At 47.0% G+C, this 14,000-nt stretch overlaps 1 protein-coding gene across 13 annotated transcripts in view; it reads left to right on the forward strand.

Annotated features, from left to right (window-relative positions):
• GluClalpha (glycine receptor alpha 1) overlaps positions 1–13,744 on the forward strand; it is a 65,606-nt gene extending 51,862 nt beyond the window's left edge. For 10 of the 13 annotated variants that reach the window (XM_067356899.1, XM_067357113.1, XM_067357142.1 and 7 more), the window contains 7 exons: positions 3,759–3,828; positions 4,413–4,566; positions 4,924–5,006; positions 5,133–5,267; positions 5,372–5,524; positions 6,058–6,338; positions 6,785–7,170. In XM_067356899.1, coding sequence (XP_067213000.1) covers positions 3,759–3,828; positions 4,413–4,566; positions 4,924–5,006; positions 5,133–5,267; positions 5,372–5,524; positions 6,058–6,338; positions 6,785–7,018 — 1,110 coding nt within the window. In that variant the 3' untranslated portion in view covers positions 7,019–7,170. Of the gene's footprint in view, positions 1–3,758; positions 3,829–4,412; positions 4,567–4,923; positions 5,007–5,132; positions 5,268–5,371; positions 5,525–6,057; positions 6,339–6,784; positions 7,171–7,227 lie in introns of those variants that run through there. The other 3 variants (XM_012366614.2, XM_067356971.1, XM_012366616.2) reach the window with 2 other exon arrangements.
• The last annotated feature ends 256 nt before the right edge of the window (positions 13,745–14,000 follow it).

A 14,000-nucleotide genomic window follows, 5' to 3' on the forward strand; every position in this document is an offset into this window, starting at 1 on the left:
TAAATTCCAGTTATCCTTGCCATCCCATTCATCCAGCAATCATACATTTGGCCTTCTCGTTTTGTCATCCATTTTTAACATATTCATGACTGTGCCAATTTGCAATCGTATATATTATAATTACGACAGAGAAAGATGTTCTGGCGGCGATTGAGACAAGTGTTAACATTGCTCTTTCGCCCTTGGATTTTGAGCGTGTTAAAGAGATCGAGTGATATGGTCCATAGAGGGTTTGCGAGCGTAATTTTCGCGACACATCCCACTATCCCATTGCCATCGGAACGATTGCCGGGACAACGTTCAGCAACGGTATTGTACTTCTTCCTTGGCTAAAACGATCCATTTCGCGCGAGGGGGATTGAGACTCAGCTCGACCAATTAGCCTTTCGTCGCTTCGCGTAATCGAGTTGCGCGTTTCTGTGCTCCACTTCGGTCTGTACTCTCCGGACACATTTAAATATCTCGCACGATCTCCCCCCTGAGGGCCAGTAACTATCGCCATTTCCGCGACGGTCGACGTAAAAAAAAAAAAAATGAAGAAAAAGGCACTCGTTTCGCAGAATGGCCGGCTAAACGGCAAACGTATTGCTGTCGTATTGCGTAACTCGAGAGTTTCGTCCGCGAGAGAGCCCGGTGGCTATTGTTCGCTAAAGGTAAGGGCCAATGAAAGATTACGAGCCAGCTGTTACGCGCGTAACAGCTTCCGGTAGGACGAAAAGCAGGAATTTGTTGCGTGTCTCGCCGTAATATCGGATTCTTATGGGTGCTGCGAGGATCGTTCGACGTAAATTCGAGAGAACTGCACTGCGGTTGTTTTATTTTGTTTCCTTTTTTATATAAGACTATGATTTTTTTTTATGCTTTGCACTTGTTCTTACATAGCGTGAAACTGGGGATTTGTGGTGAGGATTTTTATAAGGTCCGCCCGATGTCTGTCGTCACTGTTATTTTCATTTCACCGTTGTCATCGTAGTTCAATTCGATGATGCAAAATCCTCAATTGCTCCACGTACGATAAAATAATGAAAATATTATTTTAGAAAGGAACGCTTGTGGTGGGCTGTCAAAAATATACACGTTTATTCTGTTCTACGTGATCCACTATTCGATTGATAGTTTTTTTTTGTTAAAAAAAAAGACGATTCAGGTTTCTGCGAAAATGTCACCGCAAGAGATTAATCTAGTCGATTCTGCGATGACGCACGGCAGTCAGGGCGTTCGTGATTTAATAAAATCGGGAGTCAAAAACAATGTGTCTCCCCGTTGTGACAGCGATTTATTCCACCGATACGTAAAGTTCCACATATATTCGAAAGAACAACTCGATTTCCCGTTCGCATATTTCCGACGACGCACGATAGACGAATTATCCATGAACGTCGTTCCATGCGCTGTTTTTTCATGCGCACAAGAGCGATGCTTTTCCTTGAAAAGATGTGAAAAAAATCGCGAACGTACGTCGCAATCGCGGTAGCACTGCACACAATACCTGTCCCAAGGATAGCTCGTCGTGTTACACGGGAAGGATAAGTACCTTGAAGTACAAACGGGCATCGCAAAACGTGTTTAGCGTATTTTTCTGTAAGTGATATATCAGTAGAAAAAATAATGGAAAAAAAAAAAAAAACGCGTTGTGTGAGAACGAACGAAAAGGAGGCGGACCGGTGAATTCTCGTTTGGCGGCATGTTCCTCAATTTTTCAGAAACTTTCCGCCGATATTAGATGCGTGCGAATGCGAATGGGGTACCGGCCGAGTCGCTAAAAAAAGTTAATGACGAAACAAAACCGCACACGTCTATCGGACGAAGTTAGGAAGGGGAAAAAAAAACCCGAAGCGAAGAAGAGCGCAGAAGCACGCTGAGTCTGAGCTCTCACACACTTTACAGCGAGAACTAATACCACAGAGCCGACAAAGAGAAGAAGTTTCGAAAAAAAAAAAGAGAGAAAGGGCCAACGGCACGGAGAGCCTGACGTTTTTTCACGTTAGTAAACACCGTAGCGAAAATTGCACTGCTGCACCGAGAGCGCGCGGAGGATAGGCCGACGAAATTGACGGTCGGTAGGTCAGAAAGAGAGAACGAAGAGAAAGGAAAGGAAATAAAATAACGGAAAAAAAAAATACAAAGCACAAAAATATTGCGGAAAACTGCACTCCCCTTTACCTCCCCCACCCCTCTGAAATAGGAAACACAGGGCACGGGACTTCGGCGGCCGCAGGAACGGTGGCCGCGCAGGCGAGCTGTGGGGGAGAACACGAGGGAGAGACACCGTGAGCCAAACTGCATGCGTTCTCTTTACCGCTAAAACAGAGATATTGCATATAGAGTGCCCGAGACACACACTTCTGGCACATGAATCTGATTACATCCGGTAGGTCCTCGATGTTCGCTTTTGCATGGCTCTTTTACTTCACCCCTTCGCCCCCCCCCCCTTTTGGCTGTTAGCGGGTGTTATTGGAACGGTAGACATCAGCCGTTGACGTTTCAGCCGCTTCGCCGATGCTTGTGTATGCCTTCGCGAGTCGCATGTGCGCTTTTTTTCTTTCTATTTTTTTTTTTTTTTTTCTTCTGACGGAAGAGCGTCCCCGAACGCGCGCGTCCCGCCGAGGATCCCGTCTTCCCGGGACGCTCTTCCCGCTCGCTGCGATAACATTTCCGGTCTTCTGTTCTGTAACTCGACACATCACACAACCGGTTGATGGATGATCGTCACGGATTGATGCGTACACGTCGGGCCAGGCGCAAGTCGACAAGATGAGGTCCTCCTACGTATATGTATGGCTCGATCCGTGACGAATTAACTTACCGACGTAACGCGATCACTCTGAGGGAGATCGATCCAGCAGATGTGGATGAACGGTCACGAATGTTACTGACCTCGTTAGTGTCGTTGGATTAAAATCACGTCACCATTTAAATGTAAAACAAATGTTTCTGAGTAATTTGATTTTTATAGCCTGCTGTAATTATATGACGATTATATGACTCGTATTATTAACACTAGCTACTGTTTCGGTAATAACTTTGAAAATTTCAGACAGCTGTAGTCGTGTCAATTGCAAAAACGATGTCAGAACATTTGATTCATAAATACTTCTTTATTTATATTTAAAATAGACAATTATCTGTAATTTTGTTTTATGGTAAGAATACATACGGACGATCAATCTGGCATTGCACGTCCTAGGTGACGGTAATATTATATAATAATAACGAAAAAGAAATTCTCTTTGCCGCGAAATCCGTGAATAATCGCTTTTCATAGATGCGGGATTTTTGTCGAGCCGTAGAGAGAAAAGAAAATTATATACAACGAATAAATTCTTTTATTCAATTCTTTTTTTTTACGCGGATATTACATTTTTAATCGCGCGTCGGGATATTATTGCGGATAGCGGAATTCGTTTCTCAGAGCTATGATTATTCGATTAAAAATACAATTGTAATTATCTCTCCGTTAAATGCGAAGCTACCATTTGCATAAAAAAGCTACTTTCTGCGTTCGTTACAAAGACTTTGTTACTTAGACTGCCGTTACAAACGCTATCTGATTCGAGAATATCCAGGATTTAGACTTTCGTTGCTTTTCGTTCCGTTTCGCACGTTGGTTCTTCCTTTACTTTACAAAACTTTATAATTACGGAGACTATCGCTCCCTCGGGAGGCGATGTTACGAAGAAAAAGAAATTACTCCTTCGCACGACGCGCAAGACGCGCAAGACGCTTGTTTAATCGGAATTATTTCTTCTTCTCTCCAGGAATACTCTGTACAATTAACATTTCGGGAACAATGGTTGGACGAGAGGCTACGGTTTAACGACTTCGGAGGTACGTAAATTCTGCAGCAGTATTTTATATTTATGCTTCATTTGAATTCCGATGCTCCCAGTGCTGTTTTTAACGTTAATAAAGGTCACATGCGCGATAAAATGTGGGACAAAAGCGGTCATGCGATGCGCATGCAACGATATTGCGATACTATTTCAGCCGCAGTAACGTAATAGTCTTAAATACGGAATATATTTGCAAATGTGCAACATGAAAAAATTCAAAAGTTCGTGCTCGTTCACATTCTTCTTTTATTTCGGATAAATGTCAAAGTGTTTTTTGTGTGGGTAATCGTATAATCCAATATCTGTGCGGGAGATGCGTGCGAAAATTTCGCACAAAGGCTTTTCTACACATATATTTTTTTTATCATACTGCAATTATCACGCTGTAAAGGGTCGTAACATTTTATTCATGCGCCAGTCGTTACGCAAATTTGAAAGTGACTATTTTTATCGCAAATTGCCGCTCACCCCGCGCTTTCTGTTTGCTGAATGAGCGCGTTAACGAGCGCGATAACGATTTCGTTAACGCACGCCGATTTTTCATACGGGGACACCCGCGTGTCCACTTGAACGTTGCAGGTCGGCTTAAATATTTAACCCTGACGGAAGCTAATCGCGTCTGGATGCCGGATCTGTTCTTCTCGAACGAGAAGGAGGGTCACTTCCACAACATCATTATGCCCAACGTATACATACGAATCTTCCCGAACGGCTCCGTTCTTTATAGCATACGGTGAGTATCGCGCGACGACGTATCCGAACGCGACGTTCATTCAATCAGCGAGATCGCTGTCAATTTTTATGAAAGAGATCGATGAAATGCCATTTCTGTTTTTTGCGAACCTCGCGTGAGAGAATCAATTTGTTCGGTTGTACATTAAAATCGCGGCCGCGTCGATGTGGGCGAGAATACATTATCCGTCGTGCATTTTACATCCCCATATAATCAATTTCATATATCAGAGATCTATTCTGCGCGCACCCCGTGCGTGTGTGCGACGATCAAACACGCGCGTTCGCGTGTACTGCGAATGGTTTTTTCTCCGTCGGCCTTGTATAAACCTTTACTGTGTTTTTTCCCCTGGCGCAGGATATCTTTGACGCTCTCCTGTCCTATGAATTTGAAACTGTATCCCCTGGATCGACAAGTTTGCTCTCTTCGTATGGCAAGTTGTAAGTAAACTCGGCTCGCTCTAGTTTATCTCGATTATCTCGTAATTTTAGTTTCGCAAGAGTCTTGGATGTTTTACGAAAATAATGTATTCGCTAAGTAATGATTATCTTGGTCCGTCCCGATAGACGGATGGACGACGAACGATTTGGTCTTTCTCTGGAAGGAAGGCGACCCCGTACAAGTAGTCAAGAACCTGCACCTGCCCAGGTTCACCCTGGAGAAATTCCTCACGGATTACTGTAACAGCAAAACCAACACTGGTGAGTAGAGAGAGAGAGAGAGAGAGAGAGCGCTTCGTCGGGAAACAGCAAGAGAACTCGGTGAACTCGCATAATCTGATGATTCTGAATGAAAAACAAAACAGGGGAGTACAGTTGCTTGAAAGTGGACCTGCTGTTCAAGAGGGAATTCAGTTACTATCTCATCCAAATCTACATCCCGTGCTGCATGCTCGTTATCGTGTCCTGGGTGTCCTTCTGGCTGGATCAGAGCGCCGTGCCTGCCCGGGTGTCACTAGGTACAAATTGTTGTAACTCGTCTGAACACAATGCAGAATTTTTAATCTTTTATTTCAATATTTGTGGAAACAATTGGCGATAAGTGAGAGTAGAGTCGCAAAAATGTTGCGCGCAATATTAGTCGTAAAATATAATAACAACGAGAATTAGGATATAATAAAGCAGATTTTCAAGAATGTCTTGCGCACGGAAATAGAGTAAAGAATCAATATTGCTACTTAAAGATTTGATTGAATTACATATCTCGATTGGATTCATCTTGGATAAATCTTGAACGTGGAAAAATCGAGTGGAGAATCCAAGACAATTTAAAGTTAAATCATTCGAAGAATTGAAGAGAGTAGTTGACATAACCATTAATGATCGTGAAGAGGAGAAAAATGTTCAGAATAGAAGATTCCGAAGAGAAAGAAAACTTTATTTACGTTTAATTTCACGGATTTCTCCGTCCGCTTCGTCGTATTTCTCTCCGTCGTTCCTCCACTCCTTATCACAAGAATCAGCAAAGCTAGATCCATCTTCTCCGGTTCAGGCGTTACGACACTGCTGACGATGGCCACGCAGACATCGGGGATAAACGCCTCACTGCCACCGGTCTCCTACACGAAAGCTATCGACGTCTGGACGGGGGTCTGTCTGACCTTTGTATTTGGCGCTCTACTCGAGTTCGCGCTGGTCAACTACGCGTCGCGCAGCGACATGCACAGCGACAACTTGAAGAAGCAGTTTCCGCCGAGTGAGATGGAGCATTCGTCGTCGATCGACCCAACCTCGGAGCTGCTCGAGCCGGACGGATCCGCCAACTTCGCCATGGTCAGTATCCCGAGACACCGGCGTTCCTCGAGCGCCTGCGGAGCGCGCTTCAGATGCCTTTCGAGATAACCGCCAAGCTTTTCCAAGGGAGAGCCTTTCGTTTTGATAACATTCTCCTTTCATCCGGATTATTCGATATATTCGTTCATGGAACTGTAATTGAAAATGTCGAGTTTCTATTAATTAGAGAGAGAGAGAGAGAGAGAATCTCGACTGAATCAGACTTATTCCTGAACTTTCCAACATGTAAAATTTATAGACAATTCTCTCGCGTTGAATCTAGCAATGACATTAGAATTAGAAGCGGAATCAGCTTTTGTCGTTTGGCGTGAGAAAGCGGAGGATCGAAATTGCATCGATTAGAATCGGAAATGATTTCGCTTAAGAAGCACACAAAGAGCAAAGTGCCAGTAACTAATGGATCAATACCGCCCGAATTCTTTCAGAAGCCTCTGGTCCGACACCCGGAGGATTCCATGTCGATGGATAAATTGCGGCAGTGCGAAATACATATGCAACCACGGAAAAAAAACTGCTGCAGGTCGTGGCTGTCCAAGTTCCCGACGAGGTCCAAGCGCATCGACGTCATCTCACGGATCTTCTTCCCAATCGTATTCGCTCTCTTCAACCTCGCGTACTGGTCCACGTACCTGTTTCGGGAGGAAGAGGAGGGCGAGTAAGCCACGAGGAGGAGGCGCTCGGATCAACAAGGGAAGTGGCTCGCGGCCATCCTCAGCAACAGTTTCAACAACAGACACGACCGGCGCAACGTTCGCGTCCTCGTCACCGACAACCGCCGTACAATTTTCCTCAGAATCCCCTCCACCATTCCTCGAATCACCATCATCACAATCACCATCATCACCTTCACCACCACTTTCATCATCAGCAGCAGCGTCATCGCTCCGGCAATCAGCCGATATCGCATCACCACTCGCTGCCGCGTACGTACCAGCAGGACCATCAGCAGCATCATCACCAATCGCATCGCCATCAGCGCTACCACTCGGAACGCTCGCCGTCGCCGTCCTTCTCGCCGCTGAACGACGAGGACTGCGTCGGCGGCCGGTACTCGCCGACGAGAGCGGTGCGACACCACTCGCGCAGGAGCTCGGCGAGATCTTCGCCGTCGCCGTCGCGATGGCCGTCGCCGGCCTCCTCGGCGTCGCCCTTGGGCACGCCGTCGCGCACCATGTCGCGTGCCGCGACGCCCTCGCCGCCGATCGCGGGGCCGGCGTCGTCTGCGGCGCCCTCGTCCGCGCCGACGGCGACGTCGGCGTCGTCGTCGTCGTGGAACCGCTGTCTCGACGCGCAGCGCAGAATGTTCACCTGCCGTGCCCAGGGTAGCGCGAGGATCGACATCTTTGCGCGCGTTGCCTTCCCCCTCATGTTCATTCTCTTCAATCTCGCGTACTGGTCTATTTATCTGGTTCGCGGCGACGACAACATGGCGGTAAAGAAATGAGGAAGGAGAGGAAAGCGTGCGACGGTATCAGAATCGCGTGTACGACGCGCCAGATGCGATCCTCAGATCCTGGAAGAAACGCCGAGGCGATTTTGCGCAGCCTGCGATCTTGAAATCGCTTTCAACGCCAACCGATCGCGATTGTGGATCGCTCGTTCGCTCGGCAACGACCGGATCGGAGACGACGACGAAGAGATTCCTCTGCTGCCCGCGCCCGAAACGAGTATAAATATTCCAGGAACCATGTAAAGGCGCAACGAGGATGTTAGCGACGTTCGGTAGATACGACGGTGGGTAAAACGATAAGAATGGCGAAACGCAAAACACACACTTGTAACACACTGCGTACACACTCTACGCACACACATACCTAACCTACCTACACACGTTTACACACGACCTGCTCGGAAGACCGCGTGCCACAGACTGAAACTGAAAGCGTAGTGGGCCCTGTATAGCCACGGCCTGTTAACAATTAAAAAAAAAAAGAAAAAGACGTAAAGTTTATAAGTATAACTATATCTACGTTGCGCGAGAGAGGTAGGTCGCGCGTCGTCGGGCGAGCGAGCTTGTTCGCCGACGCGCAGTCAATCGGGCCGCGGACGCGTCCGTCGTTGCGAAATTGACGTCGGACGGTGCGCCGGGGGTCCGCTGAGACAAGGGTGAGATGACGCGCGACGCATCGACGCATAACCACGATCGTTTCGATCTCTTCGCCGAACGGCCAAGTCGCACGACTCGTCGCTGTTTCGCGTGGGACGCCGTTACGATACGCGTTACCGCGACACGCGTCGCGCGTCATCTCTTCTTAAGGCTGCACTACACACACACACACACGTGGGAATTGGCCGGAATGTTCGACACGGTGAAATATCGGGAGGTATATCTCTAAGGCGTATCGAGCGATTCCGATAACTTTCCGGGTGTATACAACGGCTCGCTGGTATGAGCTGGCGGGCTTATCAATCCCTAGCGGTACCAAGCGGTGCGGGGTTCAGTGCTTCGGAAGCTCATCTTTGAGTTACCGTATTTTTCTATTCATCTCATAATTTCAAAGAAGGAAATGCGAGAACACGCGCTTGCTGCGAATTATCAAATTGAAGAGTCGACCGGTTGAACTCGACCGTTCTTCGACTTTAAGTTCAAGTTTAACGCTTAACGTCAGTGGACTTCAGGAACAACCCCCGCGCTCGTCTCTCCACCACTGATAATATACAAAACGGAAGAGGCCTTGGTATCGCTAGGCTTAATTCTTATCCGGGCGGTTTTCAAAAAAAAATATAAAAGTTTCTCCGAAGTGGTTATTCGACCAAATTATTGGCGAACAAGGAATATTATACAGACGGTACGAGAAAGGCGAGTTCAAAGAGTTTTTCCTTTCTCGTAATAATCCCGGAACCCGGATTAGGATTAACGAAGACGCGAGTGCGAGCCGAGGGCGATCGTGGGCTCGCGATACGAAGTATCGGGCGAAGCGGTCGCGCGTCGCGCGCAAACCGCGGACAGCACATTTCCTGTTTCCGCTGCCCCGGCTCGGTCGTCCGGCGGATTACTCTTGGCGACGCGACGTCGGGGCCTCTCACACGTATATTGCTCAGAAGAGATCGGCGACGCCGCGCGTAGAGAACCTACCCGTCGACCCACCCCCGTCGAGGAGCTGCGGTGTCGTCGACCTCGCAGATATGGAACGAGGAGACGACGAAGACACGCAGAACGTGCTCATAGAGAAAAAAAGAAAAAGAAAAAAAAAAGAGAGAGAGAGAAGAAAGCGGTGCGGACGATAGTTGTATTTTTTGAAACGCGACGGGAAACGCTCTACCCTCAAGCGAGAGACGACACACACACAGCGCGAAAGCCGGCAAGCCTCGACGAAAGTACACCCCGTTCCGTACTCGGTGGTTAACGAAGAGAGAGAGAGAAGCTGCGCGCGATCGGGCAAGGAGTCCGCCTTTCGCTGAAAGCAGTCGCGTTCAATCTCGAATTCGGGAAATTGCACGGAGGGGGGGAGAAGATAATTCGCCCCTGACGAATAATTCGGGAAAATGTAATCCGCGACGTGTCCGATCGCCGCACCCCTCGTTCTTCCCCATTCGTCGTGTATCTTCCTTTCACTTCGGTGCAACCAGCACCACGCGCGTGCGTAAGAAGAAGTGAGAATCTCACGGGCTCTCGACAATCCGCCCGCAACATTCGGCGAATGTATCCTACGCCTGGAGCTGCTTGTTGCACCTAGAGACGAGCGTGTGCACGAATAAACTTATCTTCTCCCGACGTGATCACGATTTGTAAGAAGTTCCGTTTTCCGATAAGTCGTCTCTGATTGCGAAGAAGAATCTCGATCTGTCTCTAGGCGCAACAAACTTTTCTTCTGGCTCCACGAAATGCAAATGGAATGTAAACGCGTCCTAACGAAAAGCGATAATCGTCGTAAATGCAGATGTAAATGTCATTCGACTGAACTGCGTTTTTTTATAACGAATCGCCGCACTTTTCGAAAATCTTATGCGTAAAGGTGTAGAGAATATCGAACCGCGAGAATAACGAATTTATATTTGCGTCACGATTCACAAGTGAACCCATCATTTAGGCGGACTTCTTTAATCCTGGAAGGATGAAATCGAGTCGTCGCGAGCGGAAATTCTTTTTCGTTCGAAACGGTTTCGGCGGCCGAGAGACACTTGCGCGAAGCTGCTGAAAATCTTACACTCCTTCCGGGGAGAAAACCGGCTTCTCGTCACTATAGCAATAGGCACATCGCCACGCACATGTTATGATTTTCTTGAAAACTCCAATTCAACATTGGCGAAATCGGACAGAATCGATCTCCATGTATAGCATCGTAATCTCTCGACCCGCGACTCGTCGTCGAGTTCTCCGCGTTACGCCTCTTGCGCCTCGTGCGAGCCCGAGGACGTATGTCCGCAGATCCGTGTTTACACAGGATCGGGAATTCGATCGACCGATGCCATCGTCATTGCGTGTCTGTGCGTAAGATATCTGAACGGCCGAACAATAATCGTGTAGTATTATCGCGAACGTAACATCATACTCGGAACTTGATTTCTACTCTTTTGCTGATTTCTCGAGTATGTTCAATTTTCATCGTACAGTTCAACGAAAAAGAGACTTTCAATTCTGATGATTAAATTTTGTGCCATTGCACAATTCGCAGTTCGATTATTTGCCTGTTATAGATATTTTTTTTTTTGTAGAACTGTGTAATCTTCGAATATTTTTCATCGAATGCGAGAGTATAGAATAATTATTTATTAATAGTAGATCATATACGCGTAGCATAGATGGACGGAGCGATCGTCGGTCTCCGTCGTTTCTCCGAGCCCTCCTCCTCCTATTCTTGAGCAATTTCCAAATTTCCTCCGCTTCGTCGATCTATGCAGCGTCTATGATTCGGATAGTGCGCGCAGACTGTCGTTGTTTGCGCGTAAACATCCGATATTACAGTGCTTCCGCACTGAGCCGGGAGCGAGCGACATCGTGTATATTTAGGGATAACTCTGTACGTGTTTCTACGTCACAGGTTCAACGGGACACAATGCCAGTATTTACGAAACGATCACACGTAGAGATCGGCGATAGAAATCGCGTATCTACCTTCGCGACGTAACGTAGTGAGCTAGGGCGCGTTAAACGGTTATTGAACTTCTCGATAGCGTGCACATCCGTCTGTGTAGGAAATTTCGTGGATGAAGTAATCGTAATTTTTTTCTCTTCTTTTTTTATAAAGCTGATCATATCGTTAATAAGGCGGTTCGCGTAAAATTTTAATTCGCGTGAAAATAATATCGACGACAAACGCATCGGTGTTCCGGTGCATCCTTCGCTCCGTTTCCCCGGGCGCGACGAGTTACGAGAAGAAACGATCGAGAGATTACCATGATTACTTTGAGCGTATTATAAATTCTGCACGCCAAGTCGCTCGAAAAAAAATTGCTCTTGCGCTTCCACGCACCGGGCGATATCTTGACACACAAAGCGCAATCGTAGAATCTACATGTGACAATAGAGCTGTAACGAATGAGAAACGACTATCTCCGAGAACTTCTCCTGAGTTGCTTGACTGACAATGAGTGACGCGGCATCGCGCACTGAAACAAGGAATTAGAATCGAATGCTTTTCGAGTCACATTTAGCGAACGCCGAACGCCTTTGTTTTGCGACCGAGCAACGATTGCTTCCAACGTTTTGTCTCGTCTCCTATCATCGATTCGCTTCCTCTTGGAAGCCGCCGCTCTCTTCAGTCTTCAAGACGAGGCTTTCAACTAACTTTTAACGGTCGCGGACAATTGACTGACGTATAATTATAGATTTCATCTCGAATCTACTGCACGCGCGCGCGCGCAGGCACACGTATCCTCCTCGGTTTTTTCAAGCGGCGACAAGCAGATGTTTCCGAAATCGCGACCGGAAGTGGTACGGTGTTCGCTGTGTACCGAGGGGGCTGCACGGTGGCCGAAAGTCAAGAACGACCGCGTGCAAAACTTCACTCTCTCACTCGCTTGTCACTCGCTTGCTTGGAGTCACTTCAGTCCAGGCGAGATCGATCCGCACAAACCGAAAAAAAAATGAAGAAAAAAAAGAACACATAGCGTCTCGCATACACATGTACACACGAATGTATCGACCCTCGCACGACACACAAAGTACGAAGTCCCGTTGTATCGCAGATATAATTGTAAGCGCGCCATAGAGCTCTCTCTCCCACGTCCGAGGACACACACCTAAAGGGTTTAATGTTATTGTTATATGCGTACGTTGTAATATATGTGAACGAAGCATGCCGAGTCCTGTAAACAAGATAAATTCCTCTCTTCCTCCCCCCACCCGCCCCCTCACCGCCCCCCCGACTCATGCGAGGAGCTTGTTACACACGACGGGTAAACACAGGAACACATACTGTGCGTGTCCCACGAAGAAATCTCTGCGTTTATTCGCGCACGTTACATCGCGAAGAAAACACACACACGCACACACACACACACACAATCCGACGAAAAAAATCGCACTTCAACGTTAAACATTACGATTTAGGACATCGGTAGTGTCGTTTTCTTACAATCACGGACAGACAGCGGGTGAGTTTCCGCGGCCTCGGCCGAGAGAACAACGGCGCCCATCTCATTGAACAAATTGTATCGGATACTCCTGAATCGGGGAGGCACAGTAAATTTTTACCCCGAATTATAATTAACACTGTAACGCAGATTGCCGAATTGGAGTATCCTGGAAACTTACTGTGCCTCTTTCAATCGACTCGAAGTCCAATCGTCGGAAATTTCTGGCCGAAGCCGCGGGATCTCGTCGCTGTAATCGCGATTGAGTCGTTCGATGTCGATCGCCGTCTCGATTTAAACCCCCCCCCCCCCCCCTAAAACCCGCGCTCGTCCTGGATAAGTATCGACGAGCGAATATTAAACGTTGTCCATGATAATCGTAAGGATTGTGTCCTCCCTTGGCGAAAGCGGCGGAACAATCGACTCGAGCGAGCGCGCGCCGAGAACGTAAGGAAGATTATTGCATGTTTGTGATTCTCGTGAGTGATTCAAGTGCACGATATTCCAAGATGTGTAACATAATAAATTTGTATCGTGGCACATAGGATAAAAAAAAAAAAAATAAGAAGGAATCTTCCCGCGTGAACTTATTAGATCGTCAATTACACCGGTGTAACACGTTATATTGGTTGATTAATAAAAAAGAAATCATTCCTGTCTCGAGAAATATATCACGTGGCCGTGTGTGAAACCTCATCGGCCATCCAGCGAAGCGAATCGTACAAGATCGACGCACGGAGAATACCCGATTGGGAGAACAAACGGAATCGGTATTCTAAAACTACCATAAGATCTTTAAGTACTACCACTGTAATTAAGATGGAAATTCAATTAAACAGAACGGGCGGGAAACCGATCCTACACGTGAATCGCTTTGGGTTGTTACTTTCCCAGGAATATTTTGCCAACGAAAGTTATACGCGACGATCGCTATGTCCATTAGAATCCATTAAGCTTCTGTTTCACTTGAGATGTAAATCATTTTTTTTTTTACTGTTTGTCAAACGAGTAGCGTATAGTTTACATCTATTACTACGTCAAGTACATTACAGGTAAGTGGCTGTTAAATGTAACTGTAGTATCGAGTGTAGAGTTCACGGGATCCAATGTGTGTGTGTGCGCACA

Source organism: Linepithema humile, chromosome 1 (genome assembly GCF_040581485.1).
Source record: "Linepithema humile isolate Giens D197 chromosome 1, Lhum_UNIL_v1.0, whole genome shotgun sequence".
NCBI lineage: Eukaryota > Metazoa > Arthropoda > Insecta > Hymenoptera > Formicidae > Linepithema > Linepithema humile.